This window comes from Anolis carolinensis, chromosome 2 (assembly GCF_035594765.1).
Source record: "Anolis carolinensis isolate JA03-04 chromosome 2, rAnoCar3.1.pri, whole genome shotgun sequence".
NCBI lineage: Eukaryota > Metazoa > Chordata > Lepidosauria > Squamata > Dactyloidae > Anolis > Anolis carolinensis.
The window spans coordinates 36,162,533-36,189,194 of NC_085842.1; the positions used below are offsets into that span (position 1 = coordinate 36,162,533).

Here is a 26,662-nt window from a genome sequence, read left to right on the forward strand (position 1 = left end):
CAAGGCTGAACAGGGAATAGGGTTACAGCCTGTGTTGGACGGGGTCGCACTCCCCCTGAAGACACAGGTTTGCAGTCTGGGTGTTCTCCTGGACTCATCGCTGAGCCTGGAGCCCCAGGTCTCGGCGGTGGCCAGGGGAGCATTCGTGCAACGGAGACTTGTGCGCCAGCTGCGCCCGTTCCTTGGGAGGTCTGACTTGGCCACGGTGGTCCACGCTCTGGTTACAGCTCGTTTGGATTACTGCAACGCTCTCTACGTGGGGTTGCCTTTGAAGACGGCCCGGAAGCTCCAACTAGTACAACGGGCGGCAGCCAGATTAATAACTGGGGCGGCATACAGGGAGCGTACCACCCCCCTGCTAAGCCAGCTCCACTGGCTGCCAATATGCTACCGAGCCCAATTCAAAGTGCTGGTCTTGACCTATAAAGCCCTAAACGGTTCTGGCCCAATTTACTTATCCAAACGTATCTACTCATATGAGCCAGTTAGATCCCTAAGATCATCTGGAGAGGCCCTGCTCTCGGTCCCACCTGCCTCGCAGGCACGGCTGGTGGGAACGAGGGACAAGGCCTTCTCGGTGGTGGCTCCCTGGCTGTGGAACACCCTCCCCACAAATATCCGACAAGCCCCAACTCTTCTGGGTTTCAGAAAGGCTGTGAAAACATGGCTGTGTACACAAGCTTTTAACGAGTAATATGATAATGTCGACATGGTCCGATTGAAGGCTGAAGCATGAGGTTTTTAGACAAATGGATCTAATTTACATATGTTTTAATTTTTATAATGTATTTTAATGATGTATTTTTATAGTTTTAATTGATTATATGTACTGTTTTTGTTTTATTATTATGTTCTTGGCATTAAATGTTGCCAACTGTGCAAGCCGCCCTGAGTCCCCCCGGGTGAGAAGGGCGGGGTATAAATTCTGGAAATAAATAAATATTTCCAAACTTTGGATGCATAATCTATAGATAAGGAGGGTTGACTGCACTCAGGGCCAGCCCTAGGCAATTTTCAAGTATAAGCAAACCGTATTTTGGCACCCCCCCCCCCCCCCCAATGCAGTGAGAGTGGAAGAAGAGAGCCATGGAGATTTCCTCAAAGTGCCGGGCCTTGGCCGGAGGGAGGAGTTTCCTCCCTCCAGCCAAGGCTGTCAGACCCCTGGCTGCTGGGCACCAATAACCGTACACGGAGGCCAATCTCTATCTAATATCTTTATTAAGGAAGTATATAAAAGCAATAAAAACAAGTGAAGAATATAGTTCAGAAGCAGACCTTTCAAATGAGGTCAAATATAGTCCAAAAATGTATTGTCCAATAAATGATATTAGAGTTCAAAGTTTTAATCCACTTGACCGAAACACACACTTTTGCCAAGCAATAGTGTGGGGAAATGTCAGAGTCTTAGAGTCCAATGAAGCTTGACAACAAGGCTGGAAATAAACTTGGTTCTTGGCTAGGTCCGTGACTAGAAACAAGGCAAAACGTGAAGCGTGGAGCAGGGTCCGTGGTTAAACAGCAAGGCAAGGCAAAGGCTTGAAAGCTTGATCCGGGAAGCAAGGAACTGGGGTTACGAAGTCCACACACGATCTCTCTCCTGTAGCTGATCAATTGACTCCGCAAAGAATCTCCCGCGCCAAACACCTATATTGGGTCTCGTTTTCCCGCCAACAGAACTCTTTCCCTAGAGAACAAGAAGCGAAACCCAACTCTGTCCAGATGCAAGACTCCTTAGAATTTCCCAAGGGAAGCAGGCCTAATCAGCCTATTGTTTGGCAGCGATCCGTAAACTTCTCCGATTTGCTTCTCTAACTCCTCTGTCTCTAGAGTAAGATTCCTTCCTGGGAAACGGAGGGGAGTACTGTCCAAGGCCTGTTTTACTGAATTCTTGAGGGCAAACATCAACATCCGGCAGGTGAAGGGACTCCGGCTCTTGTTGAACCGGCGAAAACCCCATGTTTTCATCTTCATCTGCCACGATAGTACTAGGAACAGGACTACAAGGCCCATGAGGCATCACAAAGGCCCAGCCTAGGGAAACCTGGGGCGCGTTGTTGTTTCCTAGAACTCTTGTTTGCCTACCTCTCTCTCTCTCTCTGGGCACTGTACCGGGCGCCTCAATAGCGCCCCCAGGGGATTGGCGCCTTCCACATTTGCGTACTTCGTTTACTGGTTCAGCCGCCCCTGACTGCACTCTAGGGATTGCCTCCTGATAGATTTGTGGATTGCTAATTCCTTTATTATTTTTAAATTTCAATTTAAAACTTCCTTGTTTTCCAAAACTTTCAAATTTTAGTTTAATATTGATTGAAAATAATGTATATTCTGATTACATGTATTGGTCAGTTTGCTTTATTTCATTTTATATTCTATTTTTATATGTTATCCAGATTTGTTTTATAATTGTATTGTATATTTTATTATTCCTTCCCTTCCTCTGTGCATGTGTATACACATATATTTTAGATTGCATACCTTTGGCAGGACCCATGGTTTTAGGCTGTTTTACTGTTAAGCACCATGCACCCTGATGATGCTATGTAAATAAATGATGATAATTTTCATGTATTAAATGCCATCTTGAGAACAACATTTTATTTATTTATTTATTTCCTATATTTATACCCTGCTCTTTTCACCCCGAAGGGGACTCAGAGCGGCTTACAGACTACGGCAAAATTCAATGCCGCATTAAACATACAAATAATAAATATAACATTTCAAATTATAAAACAGTTAAAACACATAAATGCAATAAAACAGATTAAAAACAGAGAAATGTTGAGGAGAAAAATCCTGTAGTTTCAAGTTCTCCATGCAAAAAAAAAAGTAAAAAACAAACAAAAACAGAGCAAGTAGAGATTGACATCCCTGTTTTATCCACCTCTACCATGTCTCCCCTTTCTGGCTAAACCACTCCAAAGATAAATGGTCTCAAACACTTCAATCTTTGCTCATACAGGGAGCTGCTCCAGTTTTCTGATCTTTCAAATAACTCCTTTCAATTTTTTTTCGGTTGTGCAATCTCTCTCTTCCAGTGCTATTAAGAAGTAGAAGTATACACAGTATTCCAAGTCTGTTATACCACAGTTTTCTATAAAAGATTAAGGTACTGGAAATTTTGTTTTCAATTCCTGTCCTAGTAATATCCAACAAGGACTTTACTTTGTTCACAGCAAACACACTTTAGGTCAGTGACCTGAATATCCTCTGGTCCTCCAATATAAAGAGGTTTCTTTGGCGCTCTTCATGCTTCCGTTTTGTTCAATCCACCCTAACTATTTCAGTGTCTCAAATATACTGCCTACACAGTGACAATGGTGACCTCTCTTTTTAAAAATATCACAATGCCCTAAAATAAGTTTTTCATTCCTTTAGATGAACAACTCATCTAAACACTCTCAGTGGTGGCCATTGGAACTCCTTTCCAAGGGAAATTTAAATGGCACCCTCCCTGCTGTTCATCAGTCAGTGGATAACAACATTTTATTCAGAAAGGCTTTTAGAACTGAAAGCTTTTAACAAAGGGCTGTAAGTGCAGTATTGTTTAAATTGTGTAACTTTTAATATTTTAGCATGTAATACAGTTAATAGCTTATTCTGGTTTTAATGTTAATTTTTTTTGAAGTGAAAGGCTTACTTTCTATTGTTAGTTCTGACTATAGTAATAATTGTATCTATACTATTAGGTTTACCTTTGATTGTATAATCCTGCATGGCATGGCATTGGACTGGATGGCCCTTGTGCTTTGTTCCAACTCTATGATTCTATCTATATGTTAACCCACCACTCAGCAATTGACTCAGTGGGTCTCCTTTAGTTGAACTAACAGGATTCTAACCAATGTGTCACAACAGGTCCCCAAACTGCTATTATATTCTGAATTTTAGATCTTGTGAAATTCTAGATTTCCCTGCTGCTGTTCTCTCTTTTGTAAATTCGACTGCAGCTTTCAACATCCTGGAAAACTCCTTCCGCTTTTTCCCTGCCAATGTCTTGGCTATGAAATATATTTGGAGTGACTCTTTGGGTATATGAACATCTTGCCCATGGATACAACTGCACTGAATATTGATAAGAATATGAGACAGTAGAGAAAATGCAGAGGGATCTAAACTCCAGAGGAAAAGAAAGACATACTATAGAGAATAGGCATGTGTTTGGGATCTCTATAGTAAAGACTATGATGCTTGCCAGTATCAAAAACACAGTCAAGTAGAAACTGTTCTGGAAAGTCAGAATGCATTACAATAAAATTGTATATTCTGCACAGCAAAAAATGCAACTGTCCAAAAAGTGTCAATAAGAATTTGACAGCTGAGAGTAGCTCAGCTACTCCCACAATGTTTAAAAGTTTATAAACTTCCTGTTCATAGCGGGCAATTTAATATATAACATTCAAAGGGGAATTTTAACTATTAAGAAAGACACAAAGTATTATAATTTCATTTGCAGCAGGCTAATTTGTTCTTGCATAACTAGCTATTGCTGTAACTAGAGTACATGGTGGGGAGTAAAACCACATGAGGCAGAAGAATCAATTTGACTGACATGACTACAATGCCCAAAATAGCCTGGAGAGTTGGTATATGACAGTAACTTACTGCTAGCCTTCAATCATATCATTTATTATTTTTCTGGATGACTGCAGCGACACTACGAAATGCAGAGACTAATGATCTTCTGAATTCGCCTGCAGATTACTATTGAAAATCTGTCAATTCACCCCTCCAGGGTTTCAGCCCTCTTAAATGAGCTTGTTTTGGTAATTAACAGACTTCAAAAGTTTATCTTGTAAGACTACAACAAACTTGCATTGTTTCTGCTTGGATATTTGAGCCACCAGAATTTTTAATGAAACTATCAAGGCATAGCATTTTTCCTCAAAGATATCCAGGATAGTAGCACTTGGAAGATTAATTAAACTGAATAAAAATAGAATAACTGGGCTGGAATAAAACCAAAACAGTACCTGTAGCAGGTCTAGGCCTTCTCCCCATGCAAAGTTTAAGTAACAACATACTGTACATTAACCAGAGAAAGGCTGGTGAAATCAAACAGAAGGAAATGGAGTTGTGCGTTTTCACACCAGTCTTTTCTCTTTTTCATTCTTAATATGATAAAGACAGAACATATTTAGAACTTACTATTATGTAACTTTTAAGTACTTCACACAAAGGACAATAATTCACCCCCTTGTTTGTGCTGTCAAGCCCCTATACCATAAGAAAAATGAATGTATCTGCTAACAGGGTTCATTATGGAGGACCATGTGGAAATAAATACATAGTCTGCATATTTTCACTGTATGTGGAATCTTAAGCTTGCTACAGATCATGACCACATTTATTTATTTATTTTATTTATTTTTCAAACTTATATGCCGCCACTCCCCTAGGGCTCGGAGCGGCTTACAAGAACCGGCTAAAATCAACAATTTAAAAAACATTTTAAAAACATCATTTTAAAAAAAATCTTTAAAACATCCTAAAAGCACCTTTTAAACATCAGCAACAGAACTCAAAAGCCTGCCGAAACAGGTGTGTCTTACATGCCCTGCGGAAGGCCAACAAGTCCCGCAAGGCACGAACTTCAGGTGGCAAGGTGTTCCACAGAGATGGCGCCACTACTGAAAAGGCTCTGCGTCTAGTTGCAGTTAGACGCAAGGTCTTAAAACTGGGGACTTCCAGCAGGTCTTGGTCCTCAGAACGGAGGGATCTCTGGGGTTTGTAAGGGGTGAGGCGGTCCCTCAGGTACATCGGCCCTGGACCATGTAAGGCCTTGAAGGTAAGCACCATCACTTTGAAAGTGATCCGGTGCTCAATTGGTAACCAGTGCAGCTGCCGTAAGATTGGTGTTATGTGGCATCTTATGGGGACTCCCGCAAGGAGCCGGGCAGCTGCATTTTGCACCAATTTGAGCTTCCGGATCACCGACACAGGAAGGCCAATGTAAAGGGCATTACAGTAATCCAGTCTCGAGATGACTGTAGCCTGGATCACTGTAGCCAGGTTGTCCCTAGATAGATAGGGGGCTAGCCGTCTAGCCTGCCGAAGATGAAAAAAGGCAGTTTTGGTAACGGCGGAGACCTGGGCCTGCATCGTCAGTGAAGGGTCCAAGAGGACTCCCAGACTCTTTACTAGTGAAGACGGGCGTAGCACTTCACCATCCAGGGTTGGCAACTGGATATCCCCACTGCCCGGTCGGCCCAGCCATAGGAACTCCGTCTTTGCTGGATTCACCCTCAAACTACTGGAACGCAACCATCCAATAATGGCCTCGAGGCACTGGTGAAAACTGTCGGGTACAGACTCCGGTTGGCCTTCCATCTTTAACACAAGCTGAGTGTCGTCAGCATATTGATAACACTCGAGCCCGAAATCTCGGACCAGCTGAGCAAGTGGTTGCATATAGATGTTAAACAACAGAGGGGAGAGAATGGCCCCCTGAGGAACCCCACAATGTAGAGGGGACCTCTCAGAGACCAGGCCCCCCCTCTCCACTCGCTGTCCACGGTTGTGAAGAAAGGAGGCCAGCCAATTTAAAGCTGTCCCCCTAACTCCAGCAACGGCAAGGCGGTGGGTCAGAAGATTGTGATCGACTGTGTCAAATGCTGCTGTGAGATCCAATAACACAAGCAACACCGACCCGCCCCGGTCAAGCTGGCATCGGAGATGATCTGTGATGGAAACCAATACAGTCTCTGTCCCATGCCCCGCACGGAAGCCAGACTGGAAAGGATCCAGTCCGGCTGTGTCGTCTAGGAACTGCTGCAGCTGCACCGCTACTGCCCTCTCAATCACCTTGCCCAGAAATGAAAGATTCGAAACTGGGCGGTAGCTGGAGGGAACCAAACGATCTAAATCTGGTTTACAGGCAGTATCCAAGTTATGAACAAGATAGGTTCTGTAGGTTTGTTCTTAAGTTGAATTTCCATGTAAGTTGGAATGGGTACATTTTTAAGTGTAACTCCAGCTATATATATATTATATATTATACTAGCTGTGCCCGGCCACGCGTTGCTGTGGTGAAGTCTGGTGGTATGGGAAATAAAGTATTGAGGAATTGGTGGTAGTTAAGGTCAAGGGTAAAGGTTTTCCCCAGACATTAAGTCCAGTCGTGTCTTACTCTGGAGGTTGGTGCTCATCTCCATTTCTAAGCCGAAGAGCCGGCGTTGTCCGTAGACTCCTCCAAGGTCATGTGGGATGACTACATGGAGCGGCGTTACCTTCCCGCCGGAGCAGTACCTATTGATGCACTCACATTTGAATGTTTTCGAACTTCTGGGTTGGCAGAAGCTGGGGCTAACAGTGGGGGCTCTCTCCGCTCCCCCAATTCAAACCTGTGGCCTTTCGGTCCAGAAGTTCAGCAGCTCAGCGCTTGTTATAACACGCTGCGCCATCAGGGGATATTATTTCCTAAAGGTTGTGAATATACAATATTTCTGATTGGTTTTTTTGTTTGTTGGAGGCAAGTATGAATGCTGCAATTAGGAAAAATGATTAGGATGTAATGGCCTTGCAGCTTTAAAGCCTGGCTGTTTCCTCCCTGAGTGAATTTTTTGTTGGGAGGTGTTAGCTGGCCCTGATTGTTTCCTGTCTGGAATTCCCTTGTTTTCAGAGTGGTGTTGTTTGCGATATTTTATGTGCTTCTACTGTCTGTGGCCCTGAGAAAACAGGATTTGCCAGACTTTGATGATGGGAATACTTTGTTGGGAGGTGTTAGCTGGCCCTGATTGTTTCCTGTGTGGAATTCCCCTGTTTATTTACTGTCCTGGTTTTAGAGATTATATTGTTCTGCATTATTCTATCCCAGTAATTATTTCATATTAAAGAAGAATCTCACTTATCCAACATTCGCTTATACAATGTTCTGGATTATCCAACGCAGTCTGCCTTTTCATAATCAATGTTTTTGTAGTCAGTGTTTTAAATTCATTGTGATATTTTAGTGGTAAATTTGTAAATACAGTACAGTAGAGTCTCACTTATCCAACATAAACGGGCCGGCAGAACGTTGGATAAGCGAATATGTTGGATAATGAGGAATTAAGGATAACCCTATTAAACATCAAATTAAGTTATGATTTTACAAATTAAGCACCAAAACATCATGTTAGACAACAAATTTGTCAGAAAAAGTAGTTCAGTACACAGTAATGCTATATAGTAATTACTGTATTTATGAATTTAGCACCAAAATATCACGATATATTGAAAGCATTGACTACAAAAATGCGTTGGATAATCCAGAACGTTGGATAAGCGAGTGTTGGATAAGTGAGACTCTACTGTAAATACTACATAGCATTACTGCGCATGGAACTACTTTTTTTGTCAAATTTGTTGTATAATATGATGTTTTGGTGCTTAATTTGTATAACGATTACCTAATTTGATGTTTCATTGGCTTTTCCTGAATCCCTTCTTATTATCCAACATATTCACTTATCCTGCCGGCCTGTTTACGTTGGATAAGTGAGACTCTACTGTATATTTCTAATCGTATATTATCTGCTCAGAACTGGATTATATGAGGCTCCCTCTTCACAGCTGTATAAAATGCACACTGAAGTGGATTATATGGTAGTGTGGAGTCAAGATAATCCAGTGCAAAGCAGATAATATAAGATTATAAATGGGTTATATAGCTGTGTGGAAGGGCCTTGAGTCTACACTGCCATATAATCCAGTGCAAATTAGATAATCTGTGGAAGAAGTCTAAGTGAGGCCTAAATCGGCCTGTCCCCTAACTGAAACCTGGCTGTCCCTTGGTTGCTAGGCAACCAAGTGGGCAGAGATTAGCCCTCTAAACTGGCAGCAATTGGATAAAAAAAATTATTGCTCTCCCTCTAATTAGGACTTTATTTTTCTTTTCTTTTTGTTGTATTAACCTTGAGGCGTGGATGATGGGTTGTGTTGTCAAATTTTGAGGTTGGGGGGCCTGTACTTTTGTTGTTTTGTGAATTGCCGTGATGCCATCACTCTTTTATATATATAGATGTGTGTGTGTGTGTGTGTGCATGTGTGGTTTGGATAGCATAGGGAAGGATCAACACCCCCGTGGTGTTTCTTTTGCTGTCTGCACCCCTGTTCAGAAGATTTCACCTCACTTTCTGTCCCTGTGATAATTGAATATTGAAGAAAATTGCTTGTTGTGGAAATAAGGACTGGTGAGAAAGCTTTAGTTGAGATACCTTTTCCTCTTTCAGGAATAAATTTCCCTTCCTAGGGATATATTTATCTCACTTCATGTCGTCTCACCCCCCCGTTCTTAACTATGTATTGTGTGTAAGTCGGAGACTGCATGTATAACCAATGCCTGGCCACAACCTTAGGAGGCTCAAGCAAATAAGTCATATGCTATAACAAATGAAAAAAAAAACTCTGTCTGGCTGCCACTGGCACATGAGTTGGAATAGAAACACCCACTCAGCTGTGAATGTGACATTTATTCAGACACTGAGAGACTTTCCTCTCATGCTAACCATTTCTGTCAGAAGGATTTTTCCTTTTCAGTCATCACAGTCTGAACAGTCACAAGGGTATGAAAATGTCCCCAGGAACTTCGAGTATTGGTAAGGACTGGTTCTGATCCCCACAGACAACAAATCAAAAAGTCTCAGCAATATTAAAAGTTAACAAGAGCTGTCACTATAGCATTACTTTTCTTGTATTGGGGGAGAAGAGGCAGGCATGGCTTTGTCATGCCTAGGCCCAGGAGCAGATGGAGCCAGCCCTGGTCAGAAGTCTAGCTATAGCATTTTGTAGGTAAAGGTAAAAGTAAAGATTTTCCCCTGATGTTAAGTCCAGTCATGTCTGACTCTGGGAGTTGGTGCTCATCTCCATTTCTAAGCAGAAGAGCCAGTGTTGTCTGTTGACACCTCCAAGGTCATGTGGCCAGCATGACTGTATGGAGCGCCATTACCTTCCTGCCGGAGCGGTACTTATTGATCTACTTACATTGGCATGTTTTCGAACTGCTAGGTTGGCAGAAGCTGGAGCTAACAGCGAGCGCTCATTCCGCTCCCGGGATTTGAACCTGGGACCTTTCGGTCTGCAAGTTCAGCAGCTCAGTGCTTTTAACACACTTCGCCACTGGGGCTCCTAGCATTTTGTACTTGCTGTAATTTCTGAACTGTTTCCAAAGGTAACCTCATGTAAAGTGTACTGATTCAAACAGAAAGTTATCAAGACATGGGTTACCAAAGCCAGATCTGACAATTCCAGAAATGGTCACAGCTAGTACATTAGTTTCAAATGGAGAGAAAAACTCCTGGTCACCACTGAAACATGGGTTTCAGTTTGAGGAATGAGTGTAAGAATATACTCAAACTGTGAGCTCACGATTTCAGGAATGCAACTCTGCCCAGCATAGATTGAATTCCATAACTTTCCTTCTGACTAAGAGGACTTTGATTTTGCCTGGGCTAAGCTTCAATTTGTTTGTCACATCCAGTTCATTACTGAGACCAGCTTCACTGGATCTTGTCAGAGTAACTGCAGTGCAGCAGTAGTTGGATGGAATCAGTGGAACGAAGAACGAAGAGACATCAGAGATGATGGTAAAACTATATACAAGTTTTACTGTACAAGACAAACAAACTTGCAGACAAACACAGGACTTGACTTTCACTCTAGGCAGACAGAACTCAACTCAACTCAGAACTGAACAGAACTGATGCAATCAGTAATGCACAAACACTTGTGTCTGGACACTCCCCAGTTCCAGCCACACATCAAGGTCATTACAGCTTCTTAGCAATTAACTCTTTCCAGACTATAGTACACTCTGGATGATGCAATCAGTATGCAATACAGGCAAGACACAAATTTCATTTAAACACTACCAATACACAAATCCCACATTAACAGATCTAGATGAAATGGAAATACAGAGTTGAGTGGCATCTGTCAGGGGATGATGGGGTGCAGAGTGAATTCCAAAATTCATCATCCCGGTCTCACCTCCTTCTCCAGACTGTATTCCCATGCGGAGAATCAGCACTGGTCAAGAAAACACTCCAGCAGGCGAAGTCCAACTGTTGATTAACTTTATTTACATGTCTATTTACAGTTTGCATATCTCGGCTTCGGAGCACAGCATTCATAGTCCATCTTCAGCGAAAGCTCAAGCCGAACACCACAGATAAGATAAGAAACACATTCCTCTGTCCAGAGGAAGTTCTGACCCCCAAAGGCCTGATAGGTCATAGCAATCACAACAGGCTGTCAGTCAAAACTAGCCTGCTGTTAACTATTTCATTACTGAAAAATACACACTCTTGCTCATCAGCAGTAAACACTTGATTTACATTTCATACAAATACAACCATACTCCAACAATTCCCCTCTGAAATGTTAATCAATGTTTTACACTCTCCACTCTATCACAATTTTACTCTAAAGCACTCAACTCCTTTTCTCCTGGAGTTCCACAGGTTATATTACATGTTACATATGCAGTCTCATTCAAATCACATGTAAGTTGCATTGAATAGTCCCAAATTATTTATAAATTCTTCATGTTTGGTGACAGGTAAAGCTTTAGTTACGATATCAATTTTTGTTGAACTAGTTGTCTCACTTTGTTAAACTTTACTCCAATGTACTTTGTTCTGTTTTTCAAATTCTCTGCCTCTACCATGGCAATACATGCTTGTGAATCTTCTTTCACACAGATTGGAGTTTCACACTCTTCTCCCAAGTCCAGCAAAAGCTGCTTCATCCTTTGTAATTCACTTACTGCTTCAGCCAGTGCAGCAAACTCAGCCTCTGTTGTGCTTAATGCCACACAACTTTTTTTCTGCATCTCCATGCTATCATGCTTCCTGCATATTTAATTACTATGCCTGTCACTGATTTACTTTCTTTCTCAGTGGCAAAAGAACTGTCTGCAAAACATTCAATTTTTCCTTCACCACCACCTAAGACTAAACCTTGATCAATTGTTCCTTTCAAATACCTAACAACTCTCTTTAGTGCAATCCAATCGATCATCCTAGGTTTTGAAACTCTCCGACTAAGAAAATTAATTGCAAAACTAATATCTGGCCTAGTATGATTTGCAATGTACATCAAGCTCCCAACGACAGAATGAAACACATCTGGTCTCTCAAACAATTTATCTGACTCTAAATTAACAAAATCAGTTGTCATTGGAGTGGAAACAGTTTTAGCATCAGTTAAATTACATTTTTCAATCACTTGCTCAATTTTCTTTTTCTGACTCAAGATTATTCTACCTTCTTCAGATCTATTAACCTCTAGGCCTACGTAGTTCTTCAAGTGACCTAAATCTTTCATTCTGTACCTATTTCCCAGTTCCCTCTGAACCTTTTGAATAGTATCTGTTTTTTAAGCTACAACACATAGGTCATCTACTGTGATGCCTCATGGGCCTTGTAGTCCTGTTCCTAGTACTATTGTGGCAGATGAAGATGAAAACATGGGGTTTTCGCCGGTTCAACAAGAACCGGAGTCCCTTCACCTGCCGGATGTTGATGTTTGCCCTCAAGAATTCAGTAAAACAGGCCTTGGGCATTACTCCCCTCCGTTTCCCAGGAAAGAATCTTATTCTAGAGACAGAGGAGTCAGAGAAGCAAATTGGAGGAGTTTACAGATCGCTGCCAAACAACAGGCTGATTAGGCCTGCTTCCCTTGGGAAATTCTAAGGAGTCTTGCATCTGGACAGAGTTGGGTTTCGCTTCTTGTTCTCTAGGGAAAGAGTTCTGTTGGCGGGAAAACGAGACCCGATATAGGTGTTTGACGCGGGAGATTCTTTGCGGAGTCAATTGATCAGCTTCAGGAGAGAGATCGTGTGTGGACTTCGTAACCCCAGTTCCTTGCTTCCCGGATCAAGCATTCAAGCCTTTGCCTTGCCTTGCTGTTTAACCACGGACCTTGTTCCACGCTTCACGTTTTGCCTTGTTTCTAGTCACGGACCTAGTCAAGTACCAAGTTTATTTCCAGCCTTGTTGTCAAGCTTCATTGGACTTCTAAGACTCTGACATTTCCCCACACTATTGCTTGGCAAAAGTGTGTGTTTCGGTCAAGTGGATTAAAACTTTGAACTCTAATATCGTTTATTGGACAATACATTTTTGGACTATATTTGACCTCATTTGGGCTCTGCGCATGCCTGGGTAAGAGGAAGCAGCTCTGTTCCTGACTCTCCGGAGATACAAATGAAATAAAGTCCAGAGCCGGAGATAAGTATTAATTTAGCAGTCAGTTAATGGATAATTATTTGTGGGAGACCCCTGCAGACAACAAACTTTCTCTACAGTAAAATAATTGGGGGAAAGAGACTTTATTAAGTAAGATAAGCAAGACTCAAACCGGGAAGACGGCCAAAAATGGCGTCCAAACGGGAACTACAAAATATTCAACAAATGATTACAGAGCTGTCGGAAACCTTGAATCCAAAAGTCGACATGCTGCTGAAACAAATGAAGACCATACAACAAGATAATAAATTAATTAAAAAAAAACTTAAACAGACTGAGAAAAGAACGCAGCAAAACCAGAACGAAATTGCTGCTTTAAGATATAAAGTGGCTGAGCTATCAGATAGACAAAGAAGAAAAAACTTGAGACTGTCCGGTTTCCCAGAAGAAATTTCTGCAGAGAATTTACAAGTGGAAATAATATTATGGCTTCAAGGTTTAAACATGGAAATAGTGCAAACTCAAATTGAAAGAGTTCACAGAACCTTTCACCATGCAAAAAGGGGAGGCGTAAGAGATATCATAATGGCCTTCACCACAGAAAGTAAACGAGATGAAGTGTTTAAACTCCTTAAAGCAAACAGAGACTTAACATATAAAGGGAAAAAAATAATTCCAAAACACGACCTGTCTCCGGAATCTCTGAAGATAAAAGCTCTTTTAAAAACGTATGCAGACAGACTGACTGCTCACGGGATAAAGTTTTCCTGGGTGTTACCAATGGCTATTCTGGTTTACAAAGACAAGGAAAAATATACTGCAAGAACACCAGAACAAGCTCACTCAATGCTGGATAAATTGGGCCTTCCGCTGACATCAGAAACAAAAGACTCTACAGAGAAAAAAGGAGAAGAAAGTGAGTCAGAGGAAGGTGACGAAGATGAAGATTAGTGGATTAACAAGACCATTAAAATGAACAAGGACTACAACATCATAATAAGTAGGGACTCTACCTTAGAATCTCTTTGGAAGATGGATGCAGGATTGAATGGACATTATGTGTAAGCTTATGTACAACAAAACTAATATGTATGGCGGGTAGAGGGTTGAAAGCAGGCATATAATGGGCAAAAACAGTGAAGTAACTGTATGGCCTGGGATAGTAATAACAAAGAACGAATAGGAGAGGGAACAGGGGGCGCAGTGCCGCAAGAAATCTCAAATGAAAGGAAAGATTCATTTCCTTAAAATAACATTTGAGAAGGGGGGAGGGGTAACCACAGTAATAAGGGAAGGGAACATTGCAGATGAGGAGCCACAAATATACATAGATAATGGGTGACAAGTTAAAAATGTGTTTTTTAAATACAAACGGGTTGGCTTCAGACCTCAAGCGGTCAAGAATAATACAACTAGCAAAGAAATCGTATTGCAATGTGCTTTGTTTACAGGAAACCCACAAACATCAGAAAGATAACAAACAATTAATAAATATTCCAGGTTGGAGCGTGATAGCTGAAGCGAGAGGTACGAATAAAGCTAAAGGGGTAGCGATTATAATGAAAAACTCATTGAAACTGGAAATATTAGAAACAATAATAGATAAGGAAGGGAGGTACATAGTACTAATATGCAAAATAAATGGCAAGAAATATACAATAGGAAATGTATATGGCCCAAATAAAGGACAAAAGAAATATTTTAGAAAGTGGTTTAGGAAAGTACAGGAAATTTATCAAGGGGAGCTAATAATTGGAGGGGATTTTAATATGGACCTTAGAAAAAACAAAGACCTTGTAAAAAATGGAAAATGGAGGACATATTTGAAGCAAATCTCATAAAACAAAAGCCAACATACTTCTCACAAAGTCATAAATCTTTTTCGTGGATAGATTATATATTAATAAAAAATACTAATAGGTCTAGAATTTTAAATATGGAAACACAACCGATCTGGATTTCAGATCATGCACCTATTATAGTGGAGTTAAGGATAGAGGAGCCTGATGAAACGGAGGCAATAAAAACTTGGAGATATAAACATTTTATAATTAAGACAGAAAAACTTAAGAATGAACTATCAGAAGAAATAAAAAATTACTTCAAAGAGAATAGGGGTTCAGCAAGTACAGAAACAGTCTGGGACACAGCAAAAGCAGTAATTAGGGGTTACTGTATAGCAAAAGAAGTGGCAGTAAAGAAACAGCAAGATAGAGAAAGGAAAAGGGTGTTTAGAGAAATAGAGGAAACACAAAAATTACTACAAAATAAATACCAAGTGCAGGTGAAAGCAAAGTTGGAAAATTTAAAGAAACAGTTAGAAGAAATTGATAATTTGGATTTATGGAAAAAAGATATATTTATTAAAAATAATTTCCAAAGACAAAATACGAATACAACGAAAAAACTGGCTAACTATTTGAAGAACATGAAAGAGAAAGGAAGAGTCATTCAGTTAAAAAATAAATATAATAAAAAAGTAAACTCGACCAAGGAAATAAGGGAGGCATTTGTAGACTTCTATCAGGAATTGTATAAAAAACAAATACATGGAGAATTTGACGAAAAAATACAGAAAATAATAGATAGAGAAGACAATAGGAAACTAGGAACAGAAATATCGTATCAAGAAATAGAACAGGTTATCGACACACTGAAAAATAGAAAATCTCCGGGAGGGGATGGATACACTGCAGAATTTTACGAAGAAATGAAAGAAATAATAATTCCAGAATTGAAGATTCTATTTAATAACATAATGAAGGGAGGGAAAATCCCTGACACATGGAGAGAATCAGAGATAATAACAGTAAGAAAAAGTGGGAAAGATCCAGAAGATCCCAATTCATACAGACCCATTAGCCTCCTAAATCAGGATTATAAAATATTCACGAAAATATTAGTAAATAGAATAGAAGAGATTATATCCAAAATAGTAAAGGAAGATCAATATGGTTTTATAAAAGGCAGGAATATTGCGCACCCTATAAGAAATGTATTAAACATCCTTAATCATAACAAAAAAAGAAAGTTTGCACTATTAAAGTTAGACATTTATAAAGCCTTTGATTCACTAAACCACAAATATCTGTTACAACTAATGGGTAATTACGGATTTGGCATTTCATTTATTAAAATAGTAAAAGAGTTATATAGTAATTCAAGAGCAAGAATAAGAGTAAATGAAGGCTTAACAAAATATTTCAAAACAGAAAGAGGTGTAAAACAAGGTTGTCCTCTGTCTCCGCTCCTATTTGCATTAGCAATGGAACCTCTAGCAGATAGAATAAGAAACAACGGCAGGATAAAGGGATATCAAATTAGGAACGAAGAGGTGAAGATAAATCTTTATGCGGACGATATTTTACTAATAATGGAAAACCCAGCAGAAGCTATTCATGAAATACAAATAATATTAAAAGATTCTGAAAGGTATTCAGGATTGAAAGTGAATATGAGCAAATCAGAAATGATGATATACAATATGGGGAAAAAGGAGCAGAAGGAGCTGCAGACAAAAATGGGAGACATAAAAATAATAAGAAATAAAATAAAATACTTAGGGATAACCATTACAAAAGAAATAACTAAGTTAAAAGCAGCCAATTATGGGGCAATATGGAAAAAAATCCAGGAAAAATTAAAAGCCTGGGGAGATAAACAATTAAGTATCCCACGAAAAATATTAGCACTAAAAATGTGCATAATACCCAAATTACTTTACCTGTTCCAAACCCTATCAATAAAAATAGACTATAGACAAATAAAAGAATGGGATAATACCTTGAGAGAATGGATATATGGAAAAAAGAGAAACAGAATAATGAAAAAGATTCAATATACCCCAAGAAGATTACTTGGATGGGGATTTCCAAACCTACAAAACTATTATGAGGCCTTTCAACTAAGATCTTTACTAGAAATAAGTTTAAAGGGAGAAGATAAATGGATAAAAGTAGAGAACGAAATAAATGAAGGGCGGGGAAAATATGGGCTATATACTAGAGATATTAAAGAAATAAAAGAAAAACTAACAGGTCCAAGAAAGATTGAGTTTGAATGTTGGCAAAAATGGCAAAAACTATGGGCAAATAAAATTTCTGGAAAGACCCCAATTAAGAGCATGGGACTCCCTGAAAGGTTGGTAAATACCTTAGAAGAAAAAGGATTAAGGAGGGTAAAAGATATGTGGAAACAAGATGGAGGGATAATTAACTGGCTAGACCTTTTGGAAAAAGGGGGGAAAGAATATTGGTTAAAATTAAGAGGGATCTGGGAAAAAGTAAAAAAAGAGGGTGCACAGCCCACTGAAGAACTGAAGGTAGATAAATTGCTAAATGCAAGAGAAAAAACAAGTAAAGGAACAGTGGCAAAAATATACAATTTAATGGTAGAAGATAAGGAATTTATGATCCGAGCAATACGTAACAAATGGAATGGGGTTAAAATATTAAGCACACAAGAAGTAGACGAAATAATTAGGAACATAAATAAAATAAAAACAGAAAAATATAATGAATTAGAAAAAAAGATGGTATTAAGATGGTATAGAACTCCGGAACAACTGTCTTATATGATAAAAGGGAAGAATTCAAAGTGCTGGCATTGTAATAAAGAAAAGGGCACTTATTCACATATGTGGTGGGAGTGTTCTGAATTAAAAATTTTTTGGCTAATGATACAAGGGAAAATCCAGGACTTATTACAGATAACAATACAAATTAATAATGATTTGTTACTTTGGGGAGTGCTGGATCATCCAAGTATAAAAACTGAGTGCCAAGAGTTATTGAAAGTAACAATAAGAGCAGCACATGCTGTGATTGCTAGAGGATGGAGAGACAAATCGAAATGGACGTTAAATAATTGGAATGATTATTTGTATGATCAAGTGTTGTTAGATATTACAGGAATTATGACTAACCAAGTAACAAGAATGAATAAACAAAAGGACATTACAAACAGATGGAAAGACTACTTCAACTGGGTGAAAAATGGAGGAGCCAACGATTACATTAAAGAAAAAATACAAAGACTTTACCTGTGGCTGGATCTGCAAGATTAATATAAACATACTGTGGTTGAGGAGGGAGGGTGTGGGTGGTAGGGAGGGAAAAAATATTGGAAAAAAGGGAAGTAGTATTGTTATGAATTATGAATTATGAATGTAAAACCCAATAAAAATGTTAAAAAAAATATTTGACCTCATTTGAAAGGTCTGCTTCTGAACTATATTCTTCACTTGTTTTTATTGCTTTTATATATTTCCTTAATAAAGATATTAGATAGAGATTGGCCTCCGTGTAAGGTTTTTGGTGCCCAGCAGCCAGGGACCTGACATCTACGTAAAGAAGACCTACCCATTCATCCTTGGTACCTCTAGTGTAAACACATGCATCTGCAATGCTCCTTTTAAACCCAAGTTTACACAATTCATCATGTATACATATATTCATTCCAAACCCTCGCAGATTGCCGAAGCCCATATAACGCCTTTCTAAAAAGACAAACTTTGTTACCTTTAACACAAAAACCTGGCGCTTGTTCCATATATATTTGTTCCTGCAAAGGAGCATTAAGGTAAGCTGTCTCAAAATCAAAATGCCGAACTTGCATTTGTTTCTGGGCTGCTAGCGTTAGCATCAGTCTTAAACTTTCTGGCTTGGCAGTAGGAGCAAATGTTTCATCATAATTTTCAAACCTGGATTGAGTAAACCCTTTGGCCACTAGTCTTGCCTTGTATTTAATTTCTCCATCTGGAAGAATCTTTTTCTTATAAACCCATTTGCATCCTACAACCTTCTGATTACTGGGTCTTTTCTAGATCCTCTGTTGCCAGCAGAGATCGCATCATTACTGACCACGAAGCATAATTATCATCAGACAGCTTTTCCATGCTGGAAATGAAGTTTTTTCCAGCCATCTCTGCCATCAAGAAACAACAACAACACCCCAAGCTCCTGGTGAATTAGTTGCCTCCATGACTCTCGGTCCCGAGATTAAGCCATACTGCCACTCACTCAAGTGCAGACTCAGGCAGTCACAATCTTCTTCCTGCAGCTTCACTGGAGCTTTCACTGGGTCCCCTCCGTCTCTGGATTCCCTCTCTCGGCCGCACAGTTGTTGAAAGCACATCAGCCATCAACATCTCCACTCACTGCGCAGCCAGAAGCGTAGAGGCCTGGGCCCTGGGCCCATAACCCTTGTCAGGGGATGATGGGGTGCAGAGTGAATTCCAAAATTCATCATCCCGGTCTCACCTCCTTCTCCAGACTGTATTCCCATGCAGAGAATCAGCACTGGTCAAGAAAACACTCCAGCAGGCGAAGTCCAACTGTTGATTAACTTTATTTACATGTCTATTTACAGTTTGCATTTCTCGGCTTCAGAGCATAGCATTCATAGTCCATCTTCAGCGAAAGCTCAAGCCGAACACCACAGATAAGATAAGAAACACATTCCTCTGTCCAGAGGAAGTTCTGACCCCCAAAGGCCGGAAGTCATGCCTGATAGGTCATAGGAATCACAACAGGCTGTCAGTCAAAACTAGCCTGCTGTTAACTATTTCATTACTGAAAAATACACACTCTTGCTCATCAGCAGTAAACACTTGATTTACATTTCATACAAATACAACCATACTCCAACAGCATCTGCCAGCTAGTGACGCCAAACCTCAAATCTGTGGACAGCCTCTACCAGTTTTGTATATGTTAAGCAACGTAGTGGACAAGACTGACTTTTTTGGGATAGTACAGACTATGGTGCCTAGGATGTGGAACAGGAGCCCCTGTCCCGCAGCACTACCTTCTTAGTTTGACCTCACAGGAAGAGATGGAGCCGCTGTAAAACAATCCCTCAGTGTCCCAGAGAGGCATCTAGACATTGTCCGTATCTATTTTCCAGTGGAGGTCATCCACCAAGACAACCAAAGCTATCTCTGTACCATAACCAAGACAAAGATAGTTAAATGTGTTTCATCCAGGAACCTGTAGGGATGGGAGGTTTAGAGCCTTTTCCTCAAAAGGGATGTTGGAGACAGGGAGGGGATATTGAGTAAAGTCTTTACCACAGCTTATTTTAGGCAACATGATATCTTCCCTTGCTATAAAAAAAGCATTCACCCTTATTAGCATGGCCAATTCCCTTCGGCTGCCTTAATGAACCAGGTAAAGCAAGCTTCCAACACACACGATGGCTCTCACTTTATAGAGATTCTGTCTACATTTTCATCTTGCACAAGATATTCAATAACAAAAGTCAAAACAGTGGCCAAGGTTACATGCACTGGATCTGTATCAACTATAGAATGAAGGGCTCTTCTAGACAGGTCCTTTATCCCAGGATCTGATCCCAGGTTTTCTGCTTTAAACTGGATATGAATCCGCACTGCCAGATAAACAGAATACCTGGGATCAGATCCTGGGATATAGGGCCTGCCTGGAAGGGTCCCAAGTCAGACCAGATCCAAGATACTTCGCATGATATTTTGTCTGCAATGTATCTTGCAAATTCCTCACAGTGAAAAGTTGTTGAAAAGTTTGCATTTTGTACTTATGGGGAAGAGCACAGGTAGTCCCTATCAGTGAGAAAAGCACCTCTGGACAAATCTGTACAGGCATAATGATGGTAGAGAAGTATACTGATTTCTTCACTATCACCATTGCCATAGATTTTTCAAGTCGACTCTGCCCATGTTTTATTAGATTTAAACATTCTATTCCTGTTAGACTTATAAATCTTGACATATGGATTGATAAAATCTCTGACGGATCAAAATCATAGCTGTTTATCTGCATTCATCTTTTCTAACTTTCGCAAACTTATTTTTGCAGGACTAGGTATGTATATTTAATTCCTGTTAGCAATTACAGTGACTGACAGGTCAGACACAGCTTATGGACTATAGTGCTGTCCAGTCTTGATTTTAGTAGTCCTGATGGTAACCCTATTTGCCATGGATTTGTTTTGCTTTCCCCTGACCATGATTCATTTTCTAGCTTTTCATGGTAGATTTATCTTGTCCTTTACTTAATACTTATATTATTGCTCTTTGTCCCTTCCTATGTCAGCACACAAAAATGTTATGCAGAACTTCCTAAGTGGACAGGAAAGGATATAGAATCTGGGGAACCCGCCCCCCTTTATTCAAACTATAAAGAAAACCTTAATATTTACCCAGTTCCTCAAAATACTTACAGGGATTTGGCCTATTGGATTTGAATTCTCCTGTGGGATTTCCTTCAAGGATTTTCTACTTCTGGAAGTTCTCAATGGACCTGATGAATCCTTTGGTATTTCAGATGTTTCCTTAATGGGCTCAGGTATGCTTCTTCTTGGGGACAAGCAACAAGTTGGTAATAAGCTTTTTGGAATGTTATCTGCCTTTTCTGTCATCGCAATTGAATCTTCTTTGCTTGGTGACAATGTTTTTCCATCAGCATGTCTTGCATATCCTCCATCTGCCCAGTTGTTGGGACTTTGGGGAGCAATTTTGAGTGGAATCTCTTCAGAAATCACCGGTTCTGATGATCTTGATAAAAAGGAGCTGGTCTGGTCCTCTTCCATAAATTCATTATAGCTATCATCCTAGTAAAGGAAAAAATGACAAAATAAAATATTACCTTAAGGACCACCTTTCACCAACTGTCATTGTAAGTTCTCCAGTCTTCTTGGATTAGAACTTAAATCATACCTGTCACAGGGTAGGAAACTGTTTATTTGTCTATTGATTTGAAAACAAAAATAGATACTTAATGAAAAAAGCCTGTTAAAAGAATTTACATTTTCTTTCATCCAACAGAAATTGAGAATTAATAGAGATGAAACCTTATTTATATCAAGTAATAAATGTAAAGAAATGTTACTGCAACAGAAGGATTAAAGAATCAGAAGAATCTATTTCAGCTTCAGAATGGTTACATAAAATATTTATTTAAGAGCATGAAAGACTACCTCATAAATTAGAAGCCACCAAAAGGATAGAGCAAAGCTTTCAGTAACTGAAACACAGTATCAAGATTTTCCAGGATACTGACTATATGAAGAATGTTTTATCTCTTGGCTAGACTCTCCCTAGCTCTATCTCATTACTGATAAGTTAGCAGAGGTAAACAGCCAAAACCTCATAGCAACTCTACACTTTCTCACTGTCCATCACACAGACATTTGATTTATCACTCTATGAAGACACCAGGCACACACCCTTTCTTTTGATCTTCCAGTATATATACTTCATGGATATAACTTTTGGAAAACATACATGAAATATAGTGTCCAGCCTATATCACAAAGGATGTGTGAGAATGATCTGTAAAGGATTATCATACTTTAAGAGTAAGAATGCATCGGAGAGGCACTTAAAAAGTAAGAGAGGGTATTCAGTCTTTCTCATTCCTGTGCTTTATCTTCTTTCACGCTGCCACTATGGCAATTTCTCTTTATAGAAAAAAAATGTAACAAAGGAAACCATTTGGATCAACTGACATCACATTGGTCTGAAGGAAGAACTATCCAGTGTGCCTTTCCCTTGCATTCGTTTTACTCTTTATCTGTGTGTGTGTGTATGTGCCTACAACTTGCATGCTGACTTATGGCAACCCCATGAATTTCATAGGGCTTTCTTAGGCAAGGAAAGCTCAGAGGTGGTTTTATCAGTTCCTTCCTCTGAAGTTTAGCTTACAGCAACTTGTATTCATTGCTTTATAGCCAAATGTATAGATATGTCACTGCTGGCTTTGACACATATAGTTTGGTGTCATGGAGCCAGATCCCAGGGCTGAATTTCCAAGCCCTGAATCTGACTTCATAACATAAAACAACCCTGCAAGCACCTGGCGGGAGAAGATAAAATGAGCCTGGGAACTCAGAGTTGAAAGTATAAACAATTATAATTGCTGTAGTGTGTGGGAATAGAAATCATGGTAGAAATGTGATCCCGAAGGTGGGGTTTGATGATGATATTTGCGTGTGATATTACGTTGCATCAGAAGTGATAAAATTAGATGTATGTAAACATTAGGTCATTCTCGACTTTTCCAAAGTCATGTATTCTTCAATAAAGATTGAATTTGAGAGCAGCTATCTTTGATCTGCGTTCAGACTGGTCCTTTGAAGTGAGCCTGACATTAAAGTCGAGAATCCATTTCTCACCCTCCTGCGGAATTCGCAGTGAAGTGATAATGAGTGAAGAAGGAGATCAAAGCCCAAATGGGGCAGAGAGGCCTTTGCAAGGGGCCCGGCCGAAGAGAGAAGAAACGCTGCAAGCCATAGCTTCCTCTACGGGGTACCCCAGGCCGAACGGCGTGACCCAGAGAATTCCCAGGGGAGGAAGAGGAGTCTCTGCGGCTGCAGAAACCAGTTGGGGATCTGGAGGAAGTATGCCGGAGACCGTGGCCCTGCGGTTATCCATCCTGGAAACTAATTTATCCAGGCTGTCGGAAACCGTGGGGAGATTGGTGCCATTATTGGAAGAGAATCTCCAAAAGGAGCCCAGCCGATATGGCGCCGAGAGAGAACCAAGTAAAGAAGGAGATTGGAGCCAGAGGGGCCAGCGAGCGTCAACGCAGAGTCCCGTGGCGGCAAGGGACGAGGGAGATGAGGAATACTGGCGGGAGCTGGAGTTCCGGGACAGAATGGCGCGAGAAGTGGAGCGTCAGCGAGCCCTGGGAACTCTGAGGCCGCCATCTCCAACAGAGCTCCCAACCCCCCGAATGGGCGTCGGGGTGGAAAGGCCACTGGGGCCAGGGATCGGGTCCAGTGGATTGGCAGACGAAGGCGGAGAGGAGCGGGGGATCCAGGAAGAGGAGGAGGATGTGCCGTACGACGAGGAAAGGCGAGATGAGGAGACGAAAACAAACCTAAACCGGGATGCTTTGTATGTGGGAAGACGGGCCATCGAGCAGCAGAATGCTGGGCCCGGAAGGGGGAGCCGCCAAAAGCCCCAAAGCCCAAGCCAGCAACCGGGAGGCGCGCGGAAGAGGAGGTGCAGGCCCCAGAATCTTCAGAAAAACTGGTGAGTCGGGACAACCGCATGATAGTAGTGCCAATCTGCCTCTCAGGGCTAGAAAATCGGGCCACCTGCAAGGCATTTGTGGATTGTGGGTGTTCTAGAAATATTATAACCCCGGAGTTAGCAGGAGCGCTGAAATGCCAGCAGATGGCGCTTGACTCCCCAATTGCATTTTCGCAGCTAGATGGATCAGTCGCTGCTGGGGAAGTATCTACAAAGGAAATACGGGGAATCCCATGTAAAATAGGCAAATGGGAAGGAAGAATATCCTTTGTGATAGCCCCTATTGCCACATACCACGTAATATTAGGGATACCATGGCTCGAACAGGCAAATCCTGAAGTAGATTGGAGAGGAAAAAGCCTAGCATTCAAAGAACAGCAGATGCAATGGGAGATAAGCAAAATTGCAGAAGAGGAGGACGAGGAAGATGAAGCAGGGGAAATAGACCCACAGCTATTGCCACCTGAATACAGAGACTTTGTGGATGTTTTCAATCAGAAAGAGGCCAGTAAATTGCCTCCCAAAAGGAATATAGAAGTAGAAATTGAAATAACCCCAGGAGCAAACTTACCCAAACCAAAAGTGTATCCCATGTCTGTGCAGGAGAAGGAGGAATTGAGGAAATACATTGATAAAAACCTGGCGCGAGGCTTCATTAAGCCATCCAATTCTCCTCTCGGGGCCCCAGTGTTATTTAGGAGAAAGAAAGACAACTCCCTAAGATTGTGCATTGATTATCGAAATTTAAACGCAATTACTAAGGACAATAAATACCCTATGCCCTTAGTCAAGGATTTAATTACCGTATTGAAGAAAGGGAGCATATTTACTAAACTGGATTTAATTGAAGCGTATCATAAATTAAGGATCAAACCGGAGGATACTTGGAAAACTGCATTTTCCTGCGCATTCGGCCATTTTGAATACGAAATTTTGCCTTTCGGGTTAAAAAACGGAGGCGGCTGCTTTATGCAGCTTATAAATGAAATACTACACCCGTTATTGTACAGAGGGGTATTCATATTTCTTGATGATATCTTGATTGTAACTGAAGATAAGGAAAAGCACGTAAAATTGGTCCGGGAAGTTTTGCAGAGACTAAGAGAAGCAAAGCTGTACGCAAAACTGTCCAAATGTGAATTCAATAAAACTCAAATTGACTTTCTGGGGTATCGGATATCTCCAGAAGGGTTAGCTATGGATCCAGCTAAAGTAGCAGATGTGAAAGAATGGGGAGTGCCTCAAACAAGGAGGCAACTACAATCATTTCTGGGGTTTGCAAATTTTTACAGACCCTTCATAAAAGGTTTCGCGCAAATAACCGCACCCCTTACAGAACTTTTAAAAACAAAAGGGAAAGGGGAGACAGCGAAAGTGAAAGCTCCTGGCGCCAAACTGAGTTGGACGCCAGAATGCCAAAAGGCATTCGAAACCTTAAAAGAATGCTTCACTGAAGGACCCATCCTAAAACACCCCGATATCAGGAGCCCTTTCATAATCCATTGCGATGCCTCAGACTGTGCGTATGGGGCAGTACTATTGCAAAAAGATCAAAATGGGAACTTAAAACCCTGTGGATATTTGTCACGGAAGTTCAGCGAAACTGAAAAAAGTTGGCCAATATGGGAAAAAGAGGCATTAGCCATATTAAAAGCCTTAGAATGCTGGCGACACTTCCTCGAAGGAAGCGGAATCCCATTTGAAATTTGGTCTGACCATAAGAACCTACAGTATTTAAAGTCTCCTAGAAAATTGTCCCCCAAACAAATTAGATGGGCGCAATACTTCAGCAGATTCGATTTCCAACTAAAGTTTTTTCAAGGGAAGCAGAACGTCTTGGCAGATGCTCTTTCACGCATGCCTCAACACGAAGGCATAACCACAGCAAAAGAGGGGACAATATTCTCTGACAAACAATGGGGCTTAGCTGTCAGGACAAGAGCACAAACCCAAAAGGAGGACACGGCTTTTGTTGAACTCGGCGGGGAAGAAAACTGGGGAAATGAACTGAAACAGTCTTATGAAGGAGATCAATGGATCGCGTCCAACGCAGAAAAGGGGGAACAGAAGGGGGGATTTTGGTTTGTAAACAAGAAACTGTATATCCCAGCAATATTAAGGATTAAGATTCTGCATCGTTTTCACAACAACCAGAGCGCTGGTCATACAGGAATTACAAAAACAACAAAGGCAATAGTAAAACATTGTTGGTGGCCAGGAATGAGGAAGGACATAAAGAATCATGTTGTTCAATGTGATGATTGTGCCAGAAATAAATCGGGAGGAGGGAAGCCTATGGGATTGTTACAAACAGTAGCGGAACCTACCAGACCTTGGGAATGTGTAGCTATGGACTTTGTGGGAGAACTGCCGGTTAGCAAAGGACATCGTTATATTTGGACAGTATTAGACCTGTTTTCTAAACAGGCCCACTTTATAGCGCTGACGAAACTACCATCGGCTGAGAAACTAGCTGAAT

At 40.6% G+C, this 26,662-nt stretch overlaps 2 protein-coding genes across 17 annotated transcripts in view; both read right to left on the bottom strand.

The window, feature by feature from the left end:
- The window catches only part of cfap20dc (CFAP20 domain containing), a 294,908-nt gene that overhangs the window by 87,679 nt on the left and 180,567 nt on the right, over positions 1–26,662 (bottom strand). For all 16 annotated transcript variants that reach the window (XM_062969646.1, XM_008105414.3, XM_008105415.3 and 13 more), the window contains one exon: positions 21,369–21,758. In XM_062969646.1, coding sequence (XP_062825716.1) covers positions 21,369–21,758 — 390 coding nt within the window. The remainder of the gene's footprint in view (positions 1–21,368; positions 21,759–26,662) is intronic.
- LOC134295974 (uncharacterized) lies at positions 1,096–21,361 on the bottom strand. The gene is made up of 2 exons (XM_062969653.1): positions 18,374–21,361; positions 1,096–13,119 (listed from the first exon to the last, which is right to left on the bottom strand). Exon 2 carries the CDS (start codon positions 6,409–6,411, stop codon positions 5,509–5,511), a length of 903 nt encoding a protein of 300 aa, XP_062825723.1. The 5' UTR covers positions 6,412–13,119; positions 18,374–21,361; the 3' UTR covers positions 1,096–5,508.

Coding starts and splice junctions, on each gene's coding strand:
- LOC134295974 (XM_062969653.1), bottom strand. CDS start 6,411: ATGCAACCACTTGCTCAGCTGGTCCGAGATTTCGGGCTCGAGTGTTAT.